The 24,912-nt window shown below is 41.6% G+C and overlaps 1 protein-coding gene and 1 long non-coding RNA gene across 4 annotated transcripts in view; one reads left to right on the forward strand and one right to left on the reverse strand.

Moving 5' to 3' along the window:
* The window catches only part of LOC308485173, a 30,548-nt gene extending 16,473 nt beyond the window's left edge, over nt 1-14,075 (reverse strand). The window contains exons 1-2 of one of the 2 annotated variants that reach the window (XR_013990446.1): nt 13,788-14,075; nt 8,778-8,867 (exon numbers count right to left, since the gene is read on the reverse strand). This is a non-coding gene — a long non-coding RNA (uncharacterized lncRNA). Of the gene's footprint in view, nt 1-8,777; nt 8,868-13,504; nt 13,674-13,787 lie in introns of those variants that run through there. The other variant, XR_013990447.1, reaches the window with a different exon arrangement.
* The window catches only part of LOC308485106 (uncharacterized protein), a 40,524-nt gene that overhangs the window by 9,258 nt on the left and 6,354 nt on the right, over nt 1-24,912 (forward strand). For both annotated transcript variants that reach the window (XM_081020452.1, XM_081020451.1), the window contains exons 9-27: nt 395-549; nt 652-860; nt 3,215-3,354; nt 4,738-4,848; nt 7,266-7,424; nt 8,131-8,254; nt 9,322-9,531; nt 11,137-12,008; nt 13,095-13,234; nt 14,180-14,308; nt 16,372-16,703; nt 17,204-17,337; nt 18,732-18,860; nt 19,925-20,172; nt 20,532-20,700; nt 21,281-21,482; nt 21,649-21,779; nt 23,573-23,733; nt 24,288-24,445. In XM_081020452.1, the coding sequence (XP_080876578.1) occupies nt 395-549; nt 652-860; nt 3,215-3,354; nt 4,738-4,848; nt 7,266-7,424; nt 8,131-8,254; nt 9,322-9,531; nt 11,137-12,008; nt 13,095-13,234; nt 14,180-14,308; nt 16,372-16,703; nt 17,204-17,337; nt 18,732-18,860; nt 19,925-20,172; nt 20,532-20,700; nt 21,281-21,482; nt 21,649-21,779; nt 23,573-23,733; nt 24,288-24,445 (3,913 nt within the window). The remainder of the gene's footprint in view (nt 1-394; nt 550-651; nt 861-3,214; nt 3,355-4,737; nt 4,849-7,265; nt 7,425-8,130; nt 8,255-9,321; nt 9,532-11,136; nt 12,009-13,094; nt 13,235-14,179; nt 14,309-16,371; nt 16,704-17,203; nt 17,338-18,731; nt 18,861-19,924; nt 20,173-20,531; nt 20,701-21,280; nt 21,483-21,648; nt 21,780-23,572; nt 23,734-24,287; nt 24,446-24,912) is intronic.

The following is a 24,912-nucleotide window of genomic DNA, read 5'->3' on the forward strand; positions in this document are numbered from 1 at the left end:
TCCCCCATTTGTTTTTGGAAGCTTATGGAGACCATAATATATGGCTAAAATGAGGTGAAATTAGGTATTGGATTGTGTGTTTATTTGAGGATTCTCCTAACTTTCTTCCCATAAAATGGAGACACTGTCCTGTGCTATGAATCACTATGCTCTGTGTATCATGGGCATTTGTGTATCGTTGATCTGTTGACTTGTGCTCCCATCTTCCTTTCAACCATCCAAAATTCACTTGCGAATGGAACATGTCTGTGGGGCTACTCTTCAGCATTTCACGGCGCTGGTGAATTGTACATTTTGAAGATGTACACTTGTACATCCAGTGCAAGGGCAATTGTATATTTCTTTGTTTTTAGCCTGTTTCTCATGGTTCATGCATTTCATGTTGTCTGCACAGCACAGTGTACCAAGATATCCTCAGCAATGATCCTACTCGCAGGCAACAAGCAAAGAACAAATGGATGGCGTCTTTTCAGAAACTGCATAAGATATTTCAAGAATATGCTGCAGTTGCTCTTGGACAAGAAGCTGCCACCACACTGCTCAGAACAGGTGAGGAAGGTATCCAATATATGACCAGGATATTGTTTTGCTTTATTATATGGGTGGTGGCTTATTTGAGTAGTTTAAATAGAATCATTTCTGTTTTGCAAGTTTTGCAACAAGAAGTGGATCAAGGATTCCAGGTCCAGGGAAAGTGTGAGGATCACTGTCACTGCTTCAGAAGAGACATCACAGATCTGCAGTCCAGTCTGTCAAGTCCCCATGCACCAAAATATATTGACGTTCACCCACTAAGACCAGAGATCAACAAAACAACGTATGAAGCACATCAGAACTTTGTGAAAAGCATTCACTCTAGGGTAGGTTGCTCAGAACATCATTGGTAGTTGTCAGCCACATAGGGCCTGGGCTACCTATAGAAGCATCTCAATGGATATTCTGGTTGAAAATATCTCAAGATGCCCTGATGACATATCATGGGATATGAGATTTGTACCACATCATCCTCTTTAACAAGGGTGGAAAGCCCTTTCCAGTGCAAGGGCAATATTCCCTTCTAGGGACATAGGCCAGTGGTGGGTGGGACCAGGGCGACAGATGTAAATTTTACCATTGTACAGTAGGCAAATTTCTACACACATCTCTCTCTATCCTCCATCCAGACATACAAGAGGAACCACCAAAGGCACATTCCAGCCAGGCAAAACAATTGGGGGTGGGGGGGGTGCAGTAGAGCCAGTAAGTGTGGCCTGGGGAAATTTCTTAGGGCCAGATCAATAAGCCTGGAGGGCTGTATTTGGCCCCCGAGCCTGAGATTACCCACCCTGCTCTATAACATAGCAAAGGGACTCCTGGGGTCTCTATCTTGAACTGTGCAGTGCAGTGGCTTCGGGCAAAATGTATTGAACATCACTTAAGAAATATTTTTTCTTAAGCTGTCCACAATATCCATGAGGAAATGAAGAAAACATTTCCCACTCTGTCTACCACTGCATTCTACATAATGATTTGCAAGTGTATACTCTGCCTGCTTTCAGTAAACCAATTCAGACTTTTTCAGAAACGATTTCTAAGTGCTATTATATACATTTTATATACACCTCACTCTGCCCCCCCCCCCCGACACTTTTGGCCTTGATTTTAATTTATTTTAATCCTGTTATCTGAATTTGTAATCTTTCTCAGTTATCCCACAATATGCACTTTTTAAATCTTTGTTCCTCTTCCTATCTTTATTGCCACCTCTGCTTATCATTAGTCACTGACTTTCTTAAGCCATGCTCTAGACCTGAAAATGAAGGAAGCAAAGTAGAGCCTTTAATGAGCAGGTAAAACCTGACAAAATAAATATCATCGCTTCATCTTTTATATATAAACCTACACTCTAACCCGAAACACACTAGAGGGAACCAAATAGGAAGCACCATTTTCATTTATTTGCATTTCTCAGCATGAGCTTCAAACTATGCTAATGACAGAAATAGCTTACTATTTTCAAAGGAAAGGTCTTCATTGATTTCTTTCCCTGCATGTCTCTGTGCGATCTCAGACCAGAATATGGCACTGTTACAACATAATAAAGCTTGAAAGAAACATCTTCATTTGCTAGGCTGAAATGAACTATAGTCAATGAAACGTGTATTATTATTTTGCATTCAATTTATCCTTAAAGAAATAGCATCAGCTAGATCTGTGTTACTCAAAATCTCATACTGCATTCTAAACACTGGATGGCCATGTTCCTAATGAAACGGTACTGTTTAAATGAAACTTAATTCCTATAAAATACGCCTGGGGTCATAACCTAACATACCCTCCAACATTTCTCCAATGAAAATAAGGATGTCCCATTCCATAATGATAATTTTACTATTTGTACCCCACACATCTTACTGGGTTGCCCCAGCCACTTTAGGCAGCTTCCATGATATATAAAAACATAATAAAACATGAAACATAAAAAAAAAAATCCCCGTACAGGATTGCTTTCAGACGGCTCGGGGGTCAGATAATTCCATACCCTCCACCATATCTCCAATGAAAATAGGGACATCCTAAGGAAATGTGGGACATTCTGGGATCAAATCAGAACCCAAGACAGCTTCTCTAAATAAGGCACTTCCCTGGAAAATAGGGTCACTTGGAGGGTCTGAACTATAAGTATGAAGAACTTACACTACAAAAGGATTAAGCAGGTTTAAGTTGATCTTAAAGGTAAAGGTAAAGGGACCCCTGACCATTAGGTCCAGTCATGGCCGACTCTGGGGTTGCGGCGTTCATCTCGCTTTATTGGCCGAGGGAGCCGGCGTACAGCTTCCGGGTCATGTGGCCAGCATGACTAAGCTGCTTCTGGCGAACCAGAGCAGCACACGGAAACGCCGTTTACCTTCCCGCCGGAGCGGTACCTATTTATCTACTTGCACTTTGACGTGCTTTCGAACTGCTAGGTTGGCAGGAGCAGGGACCGAGCAACAGGAGCTCACCCCGTTGCGGGGATTCGAACTGCCAACCTTCTGATCGGCAAGCCTAGGCTCTGTGATTTAAACCACAGCGCCACCCGCGTCCCATAAGTTGATCTTACTCTGGCACAAAGACTCAGTTTAACATTCAAAACTTCTCTGATTCAAACAGTTATCCTCTTCAGTATTGTTCAGTCAGCTGTTTGCTTGCTTGGGTGGTTGATGATGCCAACATTATAGGCTTGTCTTTACAGCTTCGTCACACAAATATCTACAGAAAGAGCATTAACTGGGGAAGAGATGGCATCACCCCCACCACCAACAGATCCCATGCTTACTACCTTGAGTGCCTTTGCAATGATTTTCAGAAAATTGTCATCAATCACTTCAACAGGTCAGCCACATAACTGCTTCTTTGGTGAAACAGTTCATAATGTATATATAACTTAATAGTAAAGGTTCGTTCCATTATACTTCAATATAGAAGTAGTTTTCCCATGGCACCTTAAATAATCAAAGCCTAAAAAATATGACAGTTGAAAATTTCTGATGTATTGTTTGCTCTGTTTCACTTCCTCACATTAATTACGGAAGTAATTACCACAAGAGGAAGAGATGGACAGTAACTTAGGTGGCTTCAAAGAGGATTTGACAGATTCATGAGGATAGGTCTGTATGGCTATTAGACATTATAGCTAAGAATAGAACTTCATTTTCGGAGATAATATACCTGGGAGGACCTGTAGTTACAGAGGGTAACTCTCTCCATCATACATTGCTTATAACTTACCAAAATTGTCTGATTGGTCTCTAGTAGAGGCAGGATGTGCATGATTTAAGAAAGCCAAAAACACAGAAAACACACACACAAAAAACCAACCCTCTTGTACTTTCACATATTTTGTGGAGCAAATAAAGAAATATAGTATGGTTTGGCTTCCTTGTCAAAAAACAGTGCAGACAGACCTTCCCTAAGAATTGCTACCCATGCAGGCACAATGCTATGAGGGTCAGTGGAAATGGTTAGGGAGCAGGATCCAGTGGTCCAAAGTTGCATTTTAGACTTCAGGTGAAGTCTTTCCAAAATGCCATTTCTAGCAAGTGGGCATAAGGGCTTGAAGATGGGTACCCAGTGGCACCTAATACTATGTGAAGTGTGTGTGTGTCTAAATCAGGAGGAGGTAATGGTAATTCTTGGCACTGCTGAGAAAATAAAGCTGTTTTAGTCACTTGTGATGGTGCTAAAAAGCCATACGATTTTTTAATATTGTGATTAATAGCATTAATAAAATGATTCAAATATGAGCACTTATAGATCCTATGCTGTGGGGTCGCTAATAAGGCATACTCCAGAGGCTGGGGATTATAAATGCCATCAGTCCTAACTAGTTGCACCCAAGGACTGGAGGACATCACATTGGCTAACCCTTGCCATGTGGTTGCCAACAATCATATGAGAATGTTGACACCACAAACACATTTTGTGCATGTCTTTACAAGGATAGTCTTTTCCATTGTTTGTCACTTCTGAATGCTGGAAATTGTGATTAAATAATCACCAGCATTCTTCCGTGTATATCCTCATATTTGGACATTCATAAAAGGAACTAGGTTTTTCCACATCCTCACATGGTTGTCAACAACTACATGTGTGGTGGCATCTAGCTGGGATATGAATGGAAGAAAATAAATAACACTGTCCAAAAGTCACTGTAACCTATACACAATGTTGAAATGTGGATTAAAACTTTTCCCTTCCATGTTTTCATTTGACTAGAACAATCCATTTGAAGAATATTCAAGAAATGCTACCTAAGCGAAGAAAGCAAGTTTTTGAAACTCATAATGACGACGAGATTCTGGAACATATCCAGCACTGTCAGGCCTTGTGAGTTTGGTGATGTTTGGTTGCTTAATTTACTTTAGCCAGGCTTCATGATGGAGAACAGTTGAAGAGTTGATATGATAGTTGTGATTTAAGAACAATCTTATTAGCAGCCTCTGTTGAAGTGAAAATCTGACCTACCCATTCATTTGAGCAGCATTCTAGTCATTCAACAAGAGCATATATGAAGGAAAATTAAATGATACCAATTCCTACTCACATCCACACCCCTGCCTCTTACCAGAACATAAACATGTTTGAGAAATAAAATTTGTACTCTTGTAAATCACTTCTTCTCTGCTACCAACATGCCACCAAAGTGCTTTCTGGACGTTAGATGATACCTAATATAAGGTTTTCCAGTGCCCTTGAAGGGCCGGCTCATTAGGCAAGGTGAGACAATCCACTCTGGGGAAGGTGGATTTAAAAGTACCATTAATGGACAGCATATTATCAAATATTCAGTTCTACTATTGAAATTTTACCATCATAAAAGGCACCATTTGGATTTTCTTCAATCATCATCGTCATCATCAAATAATTTATTTATATGCTGCCCATCTGACTAGGTTGCCCCAGCCACTCTGAGTGGCTTCCAGCTAATTAAAACATTAAACACAGTAAAATATCAAACATTTAAAACTTCCCTATCTGCGGAAGCATTCATATGTCTTTTAAAAGTCAGATAATTGTTTATTTCCTTGGCATCTGATGGGAAGGCATTCCAAAGGGCAGGCACAGCTGCCAAGAAGCCCCTCTGCCTGGTTCCTTGTAACCTCACTTCTCTCAATGAGTGAACCTCCAGAAGGCCCTCAGAGCTGGATCTCAGTGTCTGGGCTGAACGGTGGGTTGGAGATACTCCTTAAGGTATACAGGACCAAAGCCGTGGCTCCAAAAGGTCTCGGCCATCACTTGGTCCCCTATCCCTAGAATGGCACTACTCCACAACACAGCAATCTCAGTGGTGGCAACTAGCCTAACACCAGTCTGGCATGATACCCAAAATATAGCATCATGTTGGCCCCTGGATCCTCATTGTCTGGGGCTTTGTTCCATCCTTGCGAAAGGAGTTATAGAACCAGTCTATAAAACTTTACATTAGCTGTGGTGGCTGCCTATTCACAGGTTCATTTCAGCTCCTGGAAATCATGGTTGTCAGTTGGCCTGTGTCAGCCTCTTGTCACCTATGGCAAGCCAGTGTTGCACACACTTGGGTAGCGCACACTGAATTCATCTTAGATTTCTTTTTCACCACACTATTGCAGATCTCTCTTTATGAGTATTTGTATATTGTCTGGAAACACGCAGGCTAAGCATAGGAGGAGCCAAATAGTTAAAACACTGTAGCAAAATCTACTGCCCCACATTACATATCTACAGGGGCAGCCAGCCAGCAGCAGCACGTGTGTTAGGGCAGAGTTACTCTCCTGACATTGCTGTTGTTGCTACATAACTACCAGGCTGGGTTGGGACAGGCAGCAGGGAGATCAGGTCTGCATGGGTACACCTGTGGGGTTGGCAGCAGTTCAGCTCTCCTGCTGGTGCATCCCTGTGGCCCTGAACTCAGTCCCATCCTGCCCCATCCCTGTCCAGGTAAACTGTTGTGGCTTTGGTGTCAGTAGGAGGTACTAAGCCCCACCACATGCATCACTATCCAAGCCAGCATCCCAAAGTACTGCAAGAGCTTACTGCTCAGCTCTTGTCTTTCTTGAGAAAACTGTTCACTCACTTCCTTATTCATTCACCTGGGACATGTAGGGAAGGAAAAGGCACTGATGTGTGTGCGTCCTATGGAGCGAATGCAGGCTCCTTGGCTTCAGTGATAGCAACGCAAAGCCTCAGAAGCGCAGCAGGAGTGCTCCCGCCGCGCTCCGGAGGCTTCGGGTTGCCTTCACTGAAGCCTGGAGAGCGAGAGGGGTCGGTGCACACCGACCCTTCTCACTCTCCAGGCTTCAAAGATAGCCGCCTGAAGCCTCCGGAGTGCAGCAGGAGCTCCCGCCGCGCTCTGGAGGCTTCGGGTTGCCTTCACTGAAGGCGAAGGCAATGTCGGAGAGGGAGAGCTGCGTAGCGCCCCTTCAGCGAAGTGGGAGGAGAAATGGAAGGGGCTCCATTTCTCCTGCCGCTTCGCTGAAGGGGCGCTGTGCAGAGAGGGGGAGATTATTTTTTTCTTGTTCTCCCCCTCTAAAACAAGGTGTGTCCTACGGTCGGGTGCATCCTAGAGAGCGAAAAATACAGTAGTTTACCCCTCCCAGAGCTACAATTCCCAGCTTCCTCAAGAAACTGCAGCTCCCAGGATTCTTTGTGAGGGGATATGAGCTTTAAATGTGTTTTAAAGGTATGGTGTGTGCACAGCATCAGTCTTAGCCAGTACACAGTGGTGACTAAACACAAATAGTGTTTTGTTTTCCCTCTCAAAACAGGGTTAAATGTGTAATAGGAAGAGAAATGTTTTTGTGCAAACTGAAGAATCGTGTTGCATCCTCGAACAGAAAGCTAGTTGTAATTTGTGGAGAGGATGGATGCGGGAAAACTGCCATCATAGCAAAAGCCGCTTCTTTGGCTCCTAGCTGGATATCTGGGTAAGGGCCTCTCGCAACCTCACACATATTTGGAACATAGATAAAAGTTATTGAATAAAGACAATAGAGATAAACCCAGTGTCACCCTTGCCCAGCTCCCAACTGCTGCTTACTAGCTACCATATTTGCTCCCTTTGATTTGTCTTAGCTGGTATCACAGAGTGCTGTGAATTCTGTGAAATGTAAAATTATTCCATATTGATAACAATATATAAACTAAATTAATACCTTTATATACCTTTAAATACCTTTATATTTGCATATTTTACTCTGAGCCCAACATTCACTGTTCACAATGTTAAGTCTACCTTCAACTAGATGATATAGTAACAGCACGCATACATTGATTTAACAACTAAACACATGTACAGTGATACCTCTAGATACAAACAGGAGCCGTTCTGGAGCCCTGTTCACATCTAGAAGCAAACGTAACTAGCGACGGCATGTCTGCGCATGTGCGCGTCGCTTTTCGCCGCTTCTACGCATGTGCGTGACGTCATTTTGAGCGTATGCGCATGCGCAAGCGGCGAAACCCAGAAGTAACGCACTCCGTTACTTCCAGGTTGCCGCGGAGCGCAACTCGAACACGCTCAACTCGAAGCGTATTCAACACGAGGTATGACTATATTAAAAATAAAACATTTTCATGAGCAAGTTAAAAAGCTATTTTATTTTATTTGCTTTTTTCCCCATTTTCATTCAGGAACCTCAGAGTTGTAATTCGATTTATTGGTATTAGTGGTGAAAGCAGAAATATCCGACTGACTCTCTTCAGCCTTTGCTACCAGATAGCTTCTATCTACAAGGTCTCGGTTAATTTATCCAAGGTAATGAATTAAATTTTCCTTCTTTTTAAGGCTCAAAGAAAAAATTATACTGTTGCATTTTTACAGCAGCAGCACCTACATGCACACACTTTCCCCTCCACATGATTCAGCAAGAAATAAAAGTTAGGAGTGGAAGATGACAAAATAGCTCAAGCATAATGTTGACAGTGCTGCTCAGATAATGAAAGGTCAGAAACCAAGAAACACTTTTCAGCAAATGACCAGTGCTATTACAGCTGACAGTGCTCATAATCAGTTCAACATGGGGAAGCAAAGGGGATCCTGGGGCACATCTCCATCACTGCGTCATCAAACACTGTAATGTGTTGCATGTCTATAGCCAACTCATGTCAGAGAACATCTCCAAAGTTAAGACAGATTTCCCACAATTTCTATTGCCAGCACCTTTTTAATATTCTGCAAGCCATTAGGAATCCCTTGGTATCCATTATTTTTGCTGAGCTGACATATCGTTTCCGCTCTTTACTCAATCATAGTCTTTAATAATAATAATCATTCTTACCTAGGAATGAATAGATTGGTTTATTTCCACGCCGTATCAGTTTCTTATGTGTTCATTCGTAAGTCTGTTTTGTCACATTTCCACATCAACCTGTGAATTTTATTAAATGCATGGAAATTCAAATTGTTTTCACACATATATTTTCACAAATATACCCTAAAATACACATTTTTATATATAGCTTTTAGCTGAAAACAGTGTTTCAAAAATTTGAAGATGTGCTTGATTTGGATATAGCAGCAAAAATGAATAAGGACTATGAACTTTTGTGGAAACATATCACAGGGCTCTCTGGGACACGTAATTTTGAAGCATCTTTTCCTCTACGAAGAACTTCTGCAACATTTATTGAAGAAAAAGGTTTATCTGGAAAAGGTAACAACCTTCTGGGATATTTCAGCTAAAGGATAACAATGAATGCAAATTACGTTGATTAGCTGAAAAACGTTGAACAGAATTTTCAGGCATCTCTGTTCTTGTGACCCAACACAGTATCCATAGCTACTTGGGACTGGCTAAAATGTTTGCTATCTTTCTCAAAAAGGATTTTGAAGGATTGGTGGAAGAGTTTCTCTCTTTACTGGAGTCTGCCACACAAGACAAACCACTTCTAATATGTCTGGATGGCATAGATGAATTATCAGAGGAACATGCTGCAGATTTTCCTTGGATACCTCCTGAATTACCAAAGAATGTGTATTTTATTGTTTCCACGTGCACCGAATCAAGTTTTTCATGCTTCAAAAAACTGGAGGTAAAGCGATACTTTATTCAGTTGTTTTTTTCATTCCACACTTTCTCAAACTGTCGGAAATTCCAGGGCAGTTTGGTAGGGTCAGTACTGGACACTTTCAGCACAATCCTATCCTTGAAAGAAAATCCTGTTGAAATCAATGGGTCTAAGTCCCACATAGGTGTGTACAGGATTGCAACCTTAAGGGCCTTGATCCAAACAACCATGAGAACAAATGCTCATGGATTCCCACATAGGGCTTAGAACATTGTGCCCCACCCCGTATCCTTAGGGGAAAGTGAGAGTCATGCCCTAATTTTGCTTTCCTTGAGGAAGTGGAAGAGGTAAGTTGGCTGGGGATATGAAACTTGTAACCAGAACTCCCATTCCATGTAATAATAGACTAGCATATTGAGTGCTCATGGGCTTAGGCCTCAGAGTGGATCCTGACTCTGTTATGCGCTATGCAGATCTTTCTAAATGTGAGTGTTGCTGTACCCACAGTGACCCATTGGATCAAGCACATGGTGCTTTTGTGGTATCTGTTTATTTAAAGCTTGAGTAATTTTTTTACTGAATTTATATTCTACCTTTCCTCTCAAAGGAGCCCAGGGCAAATAGGAAGGTATAGGTAAGAGAGTGCTAGATTTACAACAACACTCACCCCAAAGCAACAGCAGACCCTGAAGAGACTTTAGCTTGTAAAAGCTTACTTTCTTCGCCCATATACAAACTGTTCTGTTTAACTTTCTTGGTGTGTATACACTTTTTCCTCTATGGGTTTTTCCACACTGGAGCAAAATGTAGATTCGCACTAGCCTGTCTCTACATTAACAGAGGGGCATCTACATGACACTTCCCCTATCCCAGTGTCATCCTGTACGTTTTCCCCTTTAAATGCAGTGTTTTTTCCCCTATCCTTGGAAAGTCCAAAAAAGACCAGGATCAAAAATTCATTCATTTAAGGCAGCCATTTCATTCTACGTCTATGCCAGAATTCCAAGGTCAGTTACGTCTGTGTTTTGTACCCCAGCCCTTTCCCGATATCAGATGTGAGTCAAGAAAGGTAAGACACAGGAGAGTGTCAGATTTTGCTCCAGTCTCTCTTTGATCTGTCTAGTCTAAAAAGTAAAGAGAACATGCCACCTATCTTTTAAAGTCAAACGGCCACAAAGGTGTCTAGTATTAACCCTGAGTCTTGATTCAAAACTTGAAGATCCAAACTGTGGAATCCTGGCAGAGATTTATAGGTATAGTTATCTGCCCCACAAATCTGGTTATTGGATGAAGAAGTGCAGAAATCTAGTGATATTAAATCCTTTTTTGGTTCTTATATTTTACGGTAAATAGGCTGTCTTGTATTAGGCTGGCAAAGTGATGCCAACTCAATTGGCATTGAGGGCTGGAGACAATGCCAACTCAATTGGCATTGAGGGCTGGAGACAATGTGATCAGGGGCAGACTTTGGTCTTTCAAATTCCAGCGGCACCCTGTGCGAAGCCAAAATTTGCTCCTCCCCCATCTTTTGCCTACCGTTTTGCGCATGCACTACATCATAGTTTCAATGCTGCAAGTGCCCTAAATCTGCCTCTGATCTGATAACTGAGATATGCTTCTTTTCTCCAGAAAATAACAGCGAAAGAGAATATTTTACAAATACCTCCTTTGACATTTGGAGAAATCAGTGAGATGATCAGCTCCTGGTTAGAAAAGGATTGCCAAAGACTTTCCCAGCAACAGCATGATCACCTAATGGAAGCATGCACAGCTTGCCCAGTACCACTTTATGTATACTGTGCCTATAAGGAGTCTTGTTTATGGACATCTTTCACCCCGGAGGCAGAGGTGTGTCTTCCTCAAAATATACCTGATCTGTATTCATGGACACTGAGCAGAATGGAAAAATCCCACGGAGAACAAGTTGTAAAAAAGATGGCAGCTTATATCACCCTTTCAAGAAATGGCATTACTCAGGAAGAGCTGCTCCACCTTATGTCAACGGATGATGTGGTTATTAAGGAAGTAGCTAAATTCCAAAAAGTCTCAATTTCAGCATTCCCGCTAGTGCTGTGGTTGAAACTTTTGGATGATTTTGGAGACCACCTGAAAGAGCAAAGAACTGACCACACTTATGTTTTTAATTGGGCTCATACATCTCTGAGACATGTCTGCATGGACAGGTATCTCAGAACACAGGATTCCCAGGCATCACTGCATGCCACCTTTGCAGATTATTACCTGAACAGAATTCCACATAAACTCATTGAAATGTCTGCATTTCAACCTTTGGCCTGGACTTTAGAAAAAGAGTCCAAGATCAGCTACACCTTTAACGTTCGTAAGCTCCTTGGGGCTCCGTATCACCTCATCAAATCTAAGAATATTACTGCCTTAATCAAAGAATGTCTCTTTAATTATGAGTTTCTCTTATACAAAGCCTGGGCTTCATCAGTTATCAGCATTGAAGCGGATCTAAGAGCAGCTATCGATGCAGACAGGTAGGCTTACAGCAGTAGAACACAACTGTGAATGTCTAGGGCTTGTTTTACTTAATCACAAACCCTCATACTTACAGCCTGTCATCAACTAATCTGGTATGATAGTAGGGCCTGCCCAAGAGATTTGGCTGCCTCAGGTGAAAGACAAAATGGTGCACTCCATTTTTCTATGTGGTGGCCATTGACTCTTAGGCCTCATCTGCACTATACATTTAGAGCAGTTTGATGCCATTTTTAACAGTGGACCCAGCTATACAGCTGCAAATAAAACGCTTTAAATGTGTTGTAAAGTGCAATATACAAATGTGACACTAGATGGCAACAGTGAGCTATGCCAAATTCAATGTATTTTTCAAAACTTTTTTAAAAAGGGATTATCACAGGCTTTTTAAAAATATGTGTGTAGATTCTACCAGTCACAGCTTATCCCGAAGAATTCTGGTAACTAAAAAGAATTCTGAGAACTACAGTTTGTTAAGAGTGCTGAGAGTTGTTAAGAGACCCTTCTTCCCCTCACAAAACTATAATTTTCAGGATGGTTTACAGCCAATCCCTCTTCCCATTGAACTCTGGGAACTGTAACTTTGACAGGAAAATAGGGGTCTCCTAACAACTCTCAGCACTTTAAAAACTAGTTCTCAGTATTCTTTGAGTGAAGTCAGGACTGCTTAAAAGTGATGTGATATCCTGCTTTCAACGTGTTGTGCAGATGGGGCCTTACTTTAACACAGGTAAATTGATCTTCATCCCACCTAAGGGCAGCAGGCTAGCTGAAAGGTGGGCACATATTGCTCTATCTTCCAAACCACTTCCATTGTTTATAGCACTGTTCAGCAATCCATTTTGTTTAACAATCAAAGCTACATTCAAATAAAGATTCTAGTTACATGCTAATCAAGTTATTATGAGTTTAGTTTCCATCCTGCCCCTCAGCTGGCCTTTCATTTCTTAACAATAAATAGTTGAGTCCCACAATGTTTCACTGTGAAAACCACTTCTCTGTAAAAACCCCTCTAGTGTTTTATTGATATTAGAGCAAGGAAACTCAAATGTGATGTGATTCCTGCCCTCTTGCCTCCTCCACAGGACTATACGTGACTTAACTTTATTAAGTGAAGCGCTCAAGTTATCCAAGAAAGTTTTACTACAAGACCCATGTCAGATGGCTTCACAGCTTATAGGCCGCCTTCATCGTATCGTTGCAGCAGATAAACCAGTGGCCCCAGGTACTGAAAATTATGAGATTTAGATTTTTAAGCAATTATTTTGCGTTTTCTATATTTTTGATATTTTGTTTTGAGCTCCAACCATTATTTGTCACTACTGGGACTTAAGCATCCAAGACAGAACCCAGGGCCAGCTCAGCCATTTGGCAGAGTGAGGCCACTGCCTCAGGCAGTGGAAACCCCTAAAATGGTGCCTCTGCAAACGTCCTAACATCTCTGCCACTGGAGCCAAATTTGCACTAGAATCTTTCGGGGCACATGAGATCTCACCCAAAATCATCGCTGATTCCATGTGCCACTCCTCCACAGGACAGGGTGGCACTTCCTGTTTTGCCTCAAGCGGCGAAATGGGACGCAATGGCCCTGACAGAACTAAACTATACTTCCATGTTTCCCGGAGGATTAGTCATGACCAGAGGTAGAAAGGAATACTGGAGGCAAATGTAAGAATGTAATTGAGGGCTGGGGACCCTTTTCAGTCTAAGGACTGCATTCCCTTCTAAGCAATGGGGCCAGAGGCAAAAGTGGGCAGAACAACAAATGTAAATTTTACCTTTGTAGCCTAGTTTCTACACACACACACACACACACACACACACACTCCTCTCTGTACTCCATCCAGGGAAGACTGACTCATTTTCAGAGTTCAAGGACACATTCCAGTAAGGCAAAAAACATTAGAGGTGTGAAACACACACGGTGAGGATTGCGGCCTGAGGAGACTTCTGAGAGTCAGAGAGAAAGAGACCCGGATGGCCCCCTTTTCAGCCCCTTGGCCTGAGGTTCTCCACCCGCAGGGATGGAAACATGCATTTTAAAACATTTGAAATAATGCAGAATTCAGGGTAAAAAAACAGGGTTTAAAAAAAATCCCATGTCATATTTATTACAGTTTTAAAACCAGCTCATTGAATGACTAACATATATTATTTTGTGTTGGTTCAGGTGATCCCAAAAAATATCCCTATCTGCCAGCTCTTTTGTCCCAGTGTCAGAAATCTTCTATTCCTGTTCTTCTACCTTCAACAGCCTGCCTTATAGAACCTGGTAGACTTCTCTGCGACCTTCTGAGAGGTAAGGGAGAATAATATTAACCTTTTAGAAACCTTTTAATGGCGAATCAGTGCTGAAGTTATAAGCCCTCTAAGCCCTTTGCAAGATTTTGCTAAAGACCGGAAGTTACGAAGTTTCTAGCAACTTTTGCTTGATCTCTATTCCCTATGTATATCATTTTAGCGTTGCATCTATAATTCTTACCATTCAGTCCCTTCCGCACCACTAGAAAAGCAATCAGACCTTTCTTTATGGTTTGGATAGAGAGAGAAAATAATCACATTGTTTCTTATAACTTGTGTTTTGGCCGCTCTGCCTGTTTGCTGACATTTTGCTGCCTGAGGCAAAATACAAGATGGTGCCCATCCCCATTTAGAAAGTGACTAGCAGCTGAATCTCATGCCAGTGCTGGCAATGGGACAACATTGTCCACCACCCCTGAGGACAGCATGCAGGCATAGAGGACACAGGGCACACACGGGCACGCACACACAATCCAAAACCTTCCTGCTGCTCCCTGCCTTGTAGCATCTGTTGCCTGAGCCTCACTTTTCCTGATGAGCAGACTGCCCCTGGTCATTGGCACTTAGTCTTCTTAAAAATATTTTTGCTAACATGGCAAGCTTTGTGACTGGGCCAGAAGCAATACAGCTATATCTACATTTGTGTGGAGAGGGAGCGGAAGTTCCAGTGTGTGCAGCCTAAAGTCCTTGCACTGACATAACAAATGTGTTGAATCCCGCCTACAATCTCTACTGAGACACTTAAGCATTTCTGAAAGCAGAGCAAACTCCTAATACACACCTAGGAGCGGGGCTGAAAACATTGCTGTTACAGTGGTACCTCGGGTTACATACGCTTCAGGTTACATAAGCTTCAGGTTACAGACTCCGCTAACCCAGAAATAGTGCTTCAGGTTAAGAACAGAAATTGGGCTCTGGTGGCGCGGCGGCAGCAGGAGTCCCCATTAGCTAAAGTAGTGCTTCAGGTTAAGAACAGTTTCAGGTTAAGTATGGACCTCCAGAACGAACTAAGTACTTAACCCGAGGTACCACTGTATTTTAAAATAGGCACTCCAGCTGCTGTCAATTGCAGGTGTTATTTTATTCTATGTCGCTGCAATACAATGCCAAGTAATACAGTGGTACCTCGGGTTACATACGCTTCAGGTTACATAAGCTTCAGGTTACAGACTCCGCTAACCCAGAAATAGTGCTTCAGGTTAAGAAGAGAAATCGGGCTCTGGTGGCGCAGCGGCAGTGGGAGGCCCCATTTGCTAAAGTGGTGCTTCAGGTTAAGAACAGTTTCAGGTTAAGAACGGACCTCTGGAACAAATTAAGTACTTAACCCGAGGTACCACTGTATTATGTTTCATAATATTGTACTCAGGTGGCATGAGACATATTCTGGGCTAAGTGATGATGGGCTTGATAATGGGTAGGGTGGTCATGTGTCCTATTCTACAGAGAGAAGTCCTCTATTTGAAGGTGTCCTCCATTTCAAGGTCTGTCCAGTCCAAGACAGATTTAAAAATAAAGAGCTAAAAAAGGGAAAACAGAGCCCTTGAAATTGCCCATCAACAGTTATGACCTGGACTGCAGGCTGTAGGCAAGCAAGCATGATGATCAGCCTAGCTCAGTCTTCCCCAGCCGCCACCATCATGGTGATATGTACTAACATTTAAATTATTATGGTAATTATTCCTAAATATAGTTTATGTCCTCTTTTTAATTATTATGTTGTTTTAATGGGTTTCTTTATTGTATTAACTGGATGTTTATTTTAATGGTTTGATGAAATTGTTTTAGTGTGTATTTTAATTATCATGGAATCATAGAATTATAGAGTTGGAAGAGATCTCAAGGGTCATCTAGCCCAACCCCCTGAAATGCAGGAATCTCAACTAAAGCATGCATGACATTTTGACACCATTTTGACAAGTAAGTGGTATAAATTAATAAATGTTGATGAACAGTTACCCATTTATCTGAGTTTCGGAAGAAGCTAAACAATTCTAACTGATTTTACAGAAGCTGCTTTCCCCCCAGAGTGAATTCTAACATTTTACTCCCATGGATCCATAGGTCACCTGGACAGAATTGTAGCAATTGGAGAAACCCAAGAAGAACTCACTGTTGCAACAGTCTCCAGTGATGGCACTCTGAAATTGTGGGATTTGAGGGTTGGCAAAGCTGTCTTCACTCTGCATGGAGTTGGGAATAATATCAGTGCATTTGCAGTGTGTCTGGAGAACAGACTGGTGGCTATGTCTGACAAAAGCACCATTAAAATCTGGGATCTTTCCCTGGAAAAAGTGGTATATGCAACTGGCGAGTTTGTTGGTACTCCAATACTAACATCTGCAATGAATGGGCACCTCTTACTGGTGTTTTTTAATGGCAGCCACATGGTTAAGGTGAGGTGTTGTTTTTAAAAAATCACATCTATGACAGTGGATAAAATTATGTTCTGTGCACTGACATGGTTGGTCATGTTTTGCTAGATTTTTGTGCTGTTATTTCATTGGTATTGTATTGAATTTAAGTCTTTAAGTTGTCTGGAACTGTTAGTCACCCCGTGAATCTTGGTTACGGGGAAACTATAAATGTAATTGATAATAAAACAAACAAGACTTAAGGATTACTAACCTTTGAATCAGATCTTATGTAGATCAGCAGACATTAACAGATATTTTGATACTGATGCTGGGATCAGAAGAAAGAGATACAGGACTCAAGCCTTTAATTGTATTCCAAGTGGCCTTACATAACCACTTTTTACAGTTACTTTTCTTAGCGATTTTACAATTTGGACAGTACTGAGAGCAGGAAAGGCATGCAGCATGGCTTTACATAGATACAAAGTGGTCAGCAGCCATCTCAAACCAATTCATTTCCATACTATATTATATTTCAGGTTTTTGATCTTGCTCATTCCTGTCAGTTGCTCCATGAGGTATACCTTTCTACAGAGGAAGAGCCTATCTGCAAGACTAATTCCATTTTGGTATCCAAAAATTCAGTAAAAGATTATGTTCTGTGTGCCTTTAGGTTAGTAGAATGTAATTTATTGTATTAAAATAAATAGTAAACTCCTCTCTATAGAAAGACCCTATGCATTTGAGAAATCTTTCATAAAGAAAAGCCTTGCAGATCAACTACAAAACTGTTTAGTCACTACTTTAATGTATTCTATATGGGTGGAACTAAACATCGCACAAATGCAATAATTCAGGCAACAAAGACATTTCTGTTTGCTAAATGGAACAACCTCCCCTCTCCTTCTTCACACACTGTTCAGCGGATTCTCCAAACTCTCCAGAGTGGATTTGGGAAAGGCATGGGGGGAATTTAGGAGAAGAAAGCATTGTGCTATCCAAAGTCCTTGCACTGGCTTCTGCTAGTGCACTAGCTTGGTGGAATCCAGCCCTATGCTCTCCAACACAATATTCTCGCTATTTCTCCCCATCAGTACCACAATGCCTTCATGCAATCTTTCCACCTGGTACCCCTCACATCTAGTTTTGGACTACAACTCCTATCATTCCTGACCATTGGACATGCTGACGGAGTTTGTGGCCTAAACAGCTGCCTTAATGTTTCAGTCTCAAACTACATGTCTCCCTCCACATTCCTAATTACTTAACAGGGGAATGTAGTTTTGGAAATGGTCTGAAACAGGGGCTAAAGAGAAATTAACCTAAGTCCCCAGAAGTTGGGGCAAGAACATTCACAAGTTGGTGCATCTTCCTATGCAATTAAGCTATACAATTTCTCACAGGCATCTGGTTGGCCACTGGGAAAACAGGATGTTGGACTAGGTAGGCCATTGGCCTGATCCAGCAAGCTCTTTTAATGATCTTATGCTTTGCCATAGATATGTGGCTATTACAAGGAAGATCTCTGTTGTAGGGAAATATTTTCCTGTGAATACATTGGTAGAGAAACTGGGTTGTAGCTGACAAAGTCATCCCTTTTGTGCAAAGTAATCCCTTTTGTGGTGAAACTGCCCCCCTCCCCACTTCATCCTCCCAAATCCAGAGGGTTGCAGAACAGGGATTGGGGGGGGGGCAAATGATGCAGGGGAGGGGAAGTTGCATTACACAAGGGGGATATCTTGCATGAATGGAACACCCATTGGATTAACCCACTGGTTTCAGGCCCAGTCAGACTTGAGAAAGATAAACATGTATGTCTTTAGAAAATTAATGTTTCCTGGGTTTAATAATTTCTGAAAAGGAGAACAGCAGCATGCCTCAGAAACTAGGGTTTTATTTGTATCTTTTCTTCTTGGTGGATTTGGATGTAAAATCAGCATTGCTTCTTTTAGAGATTCGCATGGTAATTATTGTAAACAAAATATGACTTTGAGGATGATCATTGCCTGTGTGGTCTTGATTCTGTAATATTGTGGCTTCCGTAAATCTCTCTCCTCTCTTTTGCAGGAGTGGAAGTGAAGCCATGGTCTTTAGTGGCAAAAAGGGGAAAGTAGTTGCTAAGCTGAAAAGCCAAGAACCAGTGGCAGCTGCTGAGGATGTTGCTGTAACTAAGGAATACTTCCTAGTGATCTTCAGGTAGTACTTGGAAATAACAACTTTTTCTACCCTCTTTCAACTGACTATCAGTTGACCATTCCAGTAATATGGTATAAAATCACTCACACCCGCACATCAAAACTTTATATGTCTACACAGGTAAGCCCTGTTGAATTAAATGGGATTTGCTCCCAAATGAATATAGGATTTCAGCCTCAGGATGAAGAAAGCAGGGGCAATTGACCAAAAAAAGTGATAGGGTTAGGGTGGCCTCACCCTGTCTAATTTCTTTTGTGAACCTATGATGCCTCTCCTTTTAAAATATTTACGTTTGATTATATGATCAGAAGGTTGGCGGTTCGAATCCCCATGACGGGGTGAGCTCCCATTGCTCGGTCCCTGCTCCTGCCAACCTAGCAGTTCGAAAGCACATCAAAGTGCAAGTAGATAAATAGGTACCGCTCCGGCAGGAAGGTAAGCGGTGTTTCCGTGCGCTGCTCTGGTTCACCAGAAGAAGCTTAGTCATGCTGGCCACATGACCTGGAAGTTGTACACCGGCTCCCTTGGCCAATAAAGCGAGATGAGCGCCGCAACCCCAGAGTCGGTAACGACTGGACCTAATGGTCAGGGGTCGCCTTTACCCCCCCTTATACCTGAGATGAATGTGAATATCACAGAGTTCTTTCTTAACTTAATCTTGCAAAGCCTTGAATATATATCTATTTATAACTTCAGGAGGCTTAGTAGGACAAAGCTTGAAAACCTCTGTTTGAAACCTGCCACATTGCAGCCTCTTTTTTATTAGTACTACCACTACTAATTCTCACTTCTAATTTATAACATTGAAGATATAGTTTATTGACCCTTTGGAGTAGGTAACTATTGGTTCTATTTTACATGAAGTGAGAGAAGTAAGTACCATAATTTGCTTAATGCCATCCTGGATTCTCTGTTTATCATAGATACATTAACATACTTTTCACATCACTACTGTCCTTGAGCATAAGTTTTCCTTCACTCTTCATTCATTACTGCTTTTTAGAGAGCCAGAAATCACAATACTTATGTCACACAACCCACCCATATTAGCTTTTTCATTACAGGTGTCCCTTCATGAAACAGCGTGAGATTGTGCATATAGAGCTCTACAACGTCCACACTTTTGCCTATGCTCACAATCTGAAGGGATGCTGCAATGATTATATTCACATTTTTGCTGTGAATCATTTGGGCTCTCACCTGCTGGCCTTCAGCCCCATCCCAAACACCAATACCACTGAAATAGTGTCGTGGAACCTGGAATCTGAAGACCACAAGCACTTGGTGAAGTTTCCTTCAGTCCCAGCCGGTGGTGAGTAACTTCTATGGGAAGTTCAAAACCTCTATAGAAAAAGCCGCAAGAGAAACATGCACTTTTGTACAATCAAAACAAGGGAAAAATATAAAATTATAAGAATTCTCAGTGAGGACATTCACCAGCACATAACTCCAAATAAGGTTATCAGGAATTCTAAATACAGAGTGTATCTGTATATTGAAGGCAGTATATATGCCACGAGTGGGGAACCTACAGCATGTAGCTCAGTGAAAAAGCTGTGAGTTTCATAGGTGTAGACAACCCATGTTTTTCTAGTAACATGATTAGAGTTTTATTATGCAATGTTGAGATTTTATGACTTATGGTTCTTTTAAATTATGATAAATATGTAGGTGTATGCTCTGACCTTCGGTACTGTTTAACATTCTGTGATGGAGACAATTATCTTCAATCTTGGAATTTAGCTTCCAAGATCAATGACCAGTCATTGACAGTCACTGCAAGTAAAGCCAAGAAAACAAATGGTATTCGTGATATTCTAACAATGGAGAACTATCCTAGGTAAGAAAGACCCACGACTATCCTAAAAATGTGTTAGTTACTGTTTTAAATATTGTACTTGACAAACATCATTTTTTAAAATTCTGGCTATGTACTTTTCAAAAGTAGGTTTTGAAAGTAGCCAGTTTTTCAAAAGTAGTCAGGAAAATGCAGAGATTTAAATGAAAAAGACAGAGTTGTTGTGTTTCAGTGATAGCCGACATCTAAGGTACTTGATCCCTGAACAGCTTCCAAAATATGTGCATTACTATAGGCAGGGCTGTTGTATGCTAAAAAGTGGCTGCAGGGGGGGCGGGGGACACAACGACGTGGGGAAATTCTGTGTGAAATTAATTCCAGTTCTCCATCAAGAAAAGCAAAACAAAGAGAATCTGTATATATTGGTTTCTTTTGCACTGCTGACCAAGCGCAGAGAAAAGTACCATGGAGGATATGAAAATTCTTTTCTCTAGGGACACCCTTCTTTTCATTTCTTTCCCATTATTCCTATCCACACTCTTTACCAGCGCAGAAATAACAACGTTTGCACAACCTTTGCTGTATATCAATAACAAGGCTATTCATTTCAATATTTCCCAAGGTATGCCATGTGCAGAAACACAAGTCCAGGGGTCATAACAGTGTGGAACATCATGAAATCAAAGTGTAAACACAATGCTGTGAGAGTGGAGAGGGGATTACTAGAGAATACGGATATAGTTCTGGTCAGAGACATGAAACTTTATGTCCTAACAGACAAAGGGATGGCCTCTTTTGCAGATCCTCCGAGACCCATTTTCCAGGTATTGAAGGCACCTCTGTCCTGTAAATACTGGTTGTTGTTTTTTTGTGATTGGCATTTAAAGCTGAGGCTGTTCAGAAAGAACCTTGTAAGAAAAAGCTGAGACAGTTAAGAAAATGATTTGCACATATATTTCCTTACCGAAAAATGTTTTTATGCCATTCCAGACTCTTTTAGTTTATGACCTCCTGAAAAAGAAGTACATAAGGAAGCAGACTGGCCTTTACATCATTCCCTGCCCAAATAACGAGTATAAGATCCTTGAAGGAGGCCTTCTACTTGGACTTTCAGAGAACAGGTAATGTCTTTACAGCTATTGAAGATAATATGGGTGTTTTCTTTTTGCCACATTGAACGGAATAGTCACCATCAGCTATTAATATCAGTATGACATGAATTGACTAGACCAGTGATTCCCAATTAGCTAATTACTGAGGACCCCCTATTTTTCAAAAGCCAAGCCACGGACTCCCTGCTTTTTAAAAATTTTATAATTACCTCTGAAAAGCAATTTTTTTGAACAAAATAAGCCCCAAATAAGTAAACGATTTTAGGTATACGAAAAAAACAGACTAGGGTGGAGCGATATCTAGTCTTCAAAATCATGATATATCAGCAGCTAAACAAGGGGATATTCCGATATATCACGATGTCTGAAATTGGAAATCAGGCAGGTGGGGTGCATGCAGTTCAGGCATGGGCATGAAGTAAGGAGCAGCTGTGGAGATCGGATGGTTGGGGGGAGGAGAGGAAGCAGAGTCACCTCCACTGCATGGTTTGAGTGGGATGGGATGGGGATGGGAGGTACATCAAGCTGCTGTCATTGGGGCAGCTAGCGGTGGCAGCCAGCGAAGAGGCAGTCCACTGTGGCTGCTGCTGCTGCTGCTTTCCTGCTGACTGAGAAAAGGTGCTTTTCCTCAGTGCCAGGGGAAGGTAGTGCCACAGTCCCTTGAAGTGAGGGTGATCAGCTGCCCTGTTCCCCATCAGCGTGAGGAAAAGGCACTGCCTTGTAATCAGCTGCCCTGGTCTCCTTCAAAGTGAGGAAAGGCAGCTCAGATCAGCAGCATTATCAGCTGAGACCATTGTGCAATATAAGCAGTGCCTTGAAATCAGCTGCCCTTAACTGGGAACCACTGGGCAAGGCTGTCTCGTAAGTTTCCAAACTCAACCAAGTCATGCTTATAGCAACACACTGAGATTAAAAAGCGAAAGATTCCAGGAGGTTCCAGGGTTATTTTTCTGTTGGGAAAATCAAGGCACAGTGGAGGCTAGTATCTTTAAGAAATATGGTTTATTTTACACATATTTATACCTAAAGTCTTCAATGGAGAGGATGCAGAACAGTATACCCCAAGAGTATACTCATTGGCTGGCTCATAGCTTCAGCAAGCTTGGGTCCAAAGCAGCTGTCAGTCATGGCTCCTGCTCAGATAAAGGGGGAAACATACAGTAGCTTTTTGCATTGCCAATGGCCCTTAATGGCCCAGTACCTGGCTCCCCATTGTTTATCAATGGCTCTGCACTTAGGGCCAGGACGATTTGCATAAACTCACCCAGGATTTTTTTGTCTGGCACAATTCTGCAGCTTGTATTCTCCCTTCATATCCCAAATATTATCTAAAAATTTCTACCATTCACTAGCAGACTCTACCCTAGATCTATGACAGTATGGAACCAGGAAGGGGTAGAATGTCCTGCTCATGTATAGAGTGAAGTCTGAATTGCTTCATTTCTGAAGCCTAGCGCTCTGAGTCTGACCAAACTGCGGGAGGCAGTGGAAGACAGGAGTGCCTGGCGTGCTCTGGTCCATGGGGTCACTAAGAGTCAGACACGACTAAACAACAACAACAAAAGCGCTCTTTACAAGCTTCCGACATGAGATGGATGGGCAGAGAGTGAGCTTAGCAGCACATACATAGTAAAAGGTGGTTTGTCTGTCTTTGATTCTCACACACCCCCCCCTTTATCTCCTGAATTGCTCTGTTACTGAATCAGAGATTTTACTCAATTTTGTGCCCATCTTACATCAACTGGTCACCTTGAAGTTCTAGAAAGTTATTATCTGTTTGCTTTTTTGGTTCCTGTTTTCAGAGACCATTTTATTACCTGGAACTTGGAAACTGGATTTATTAAGGATCGATTAAGGCCAGAATACAAGGACAAATTTTCATTGCAAGCTGCAAAGCCTAACCGTTCCTTGTCCAGGGAAAACATGAAACAATGCAAAGGAGTCTTGCCTAACAGAACAACAGGTTTCAAACTTTTCGTTCTAATTCATTCCCTTTTTCGGTTTACACAAGATATTAAAACTTACAGTGCATATATTGTTCAACCACCACCACACCCCTGTTGCCTCAAAAACCTTTTATCAGAGGTTTTGTTCTCAGTTGTGTTAGATAATTATTTCAGTGAGGCAGGACCAAAAAAACAGCCAGGTTCCAAATTATCAAGTTTAGCATAGCCAAGAGGTGTTTACATTTGCTGCTCCTCATTCAGCATCATACATACATATGGCTGCAGAGCAAACTGCTTTTTATATTTATTCATTTGTTTCTTTGCTTGCTTGCTTGCTTGCTTGCCTGCCTGCCTGCCTGCCTGCCTGCCATTAAGGACCTTTGGCTCAAAATGAAAAATTCAGCAGAGCATAGGTCAGCCATTAGGGGGACCTTGAAGGAGCGTTTTGGATCATGGCCTGATCTTGTATCACCAAAACACACAAAGTGGCTTACAGCAGTTGAAATCCACCCACGCATATGTTAAAAATCTCAATTTTAAAAGTTATTTGCAACACTATTGCATTATATAGCAGTGTTACAGCTTCCATGGGAAAGGCGAAATGAAACAATGACTGGAAAGAGACGGAGGAAGGAAAAGGCAGCGAAAATGGAGACAGAAATGCTGCAGCAACTTGCTAATGAAAAGAGCAATGCCATTGACCAGTTCCTCCTGAGTGGAGATGAGAAGGTGAGAGGCAGTGTGTCCTAAGCGCCCTATGTTTATCTTCTGCCAATGTGCTAATAGTTTGCATTTATTTTAGTGCCTTACAATCCTGTTTTTTCTAACCCATACCAGATTGTAAACTTTCTTGAGGAATGAACTTGTGCCATTTTATGGTTTCTCAAAAATATATGAGTTAGAATTAAGACACTGTGTCCTTTAACCTAGAGATTGTTTAATTCCATCATAACTTATGAACTTTATTCTGTACTTTTTTGTACATAACTGAATATACTATTAATCCTACCCAGAGAAGACCCTTGAAAGGAATGGATTCAACTAACTTGGGCCCATTAATTTCAGTGGAATTGCTCTGAGTAGGACTTAATTGGATACAACCCAGGATTTTTGTTGTTAATTTTGTTTTATGATGTATACCACCTTTTAGGTGCTTAAATGATTGCCTTCACATTGATATTATAGCTTGAACAATG

The sequence above is a fragment of the Podarcis pityusensis genome (genome assembly GCF_964106645.2).
Source record: "Podarcis pityusensis genome assembly, chromosome: 9".
In the NCBI taxonomy this organism is placed as follows: domain Eukaryota; kingdom Metazoa; phylum Chordata; class Lepidosauria; order Squamata; family Lacertidae; genus Podarcis; species Podarcis pityusensis.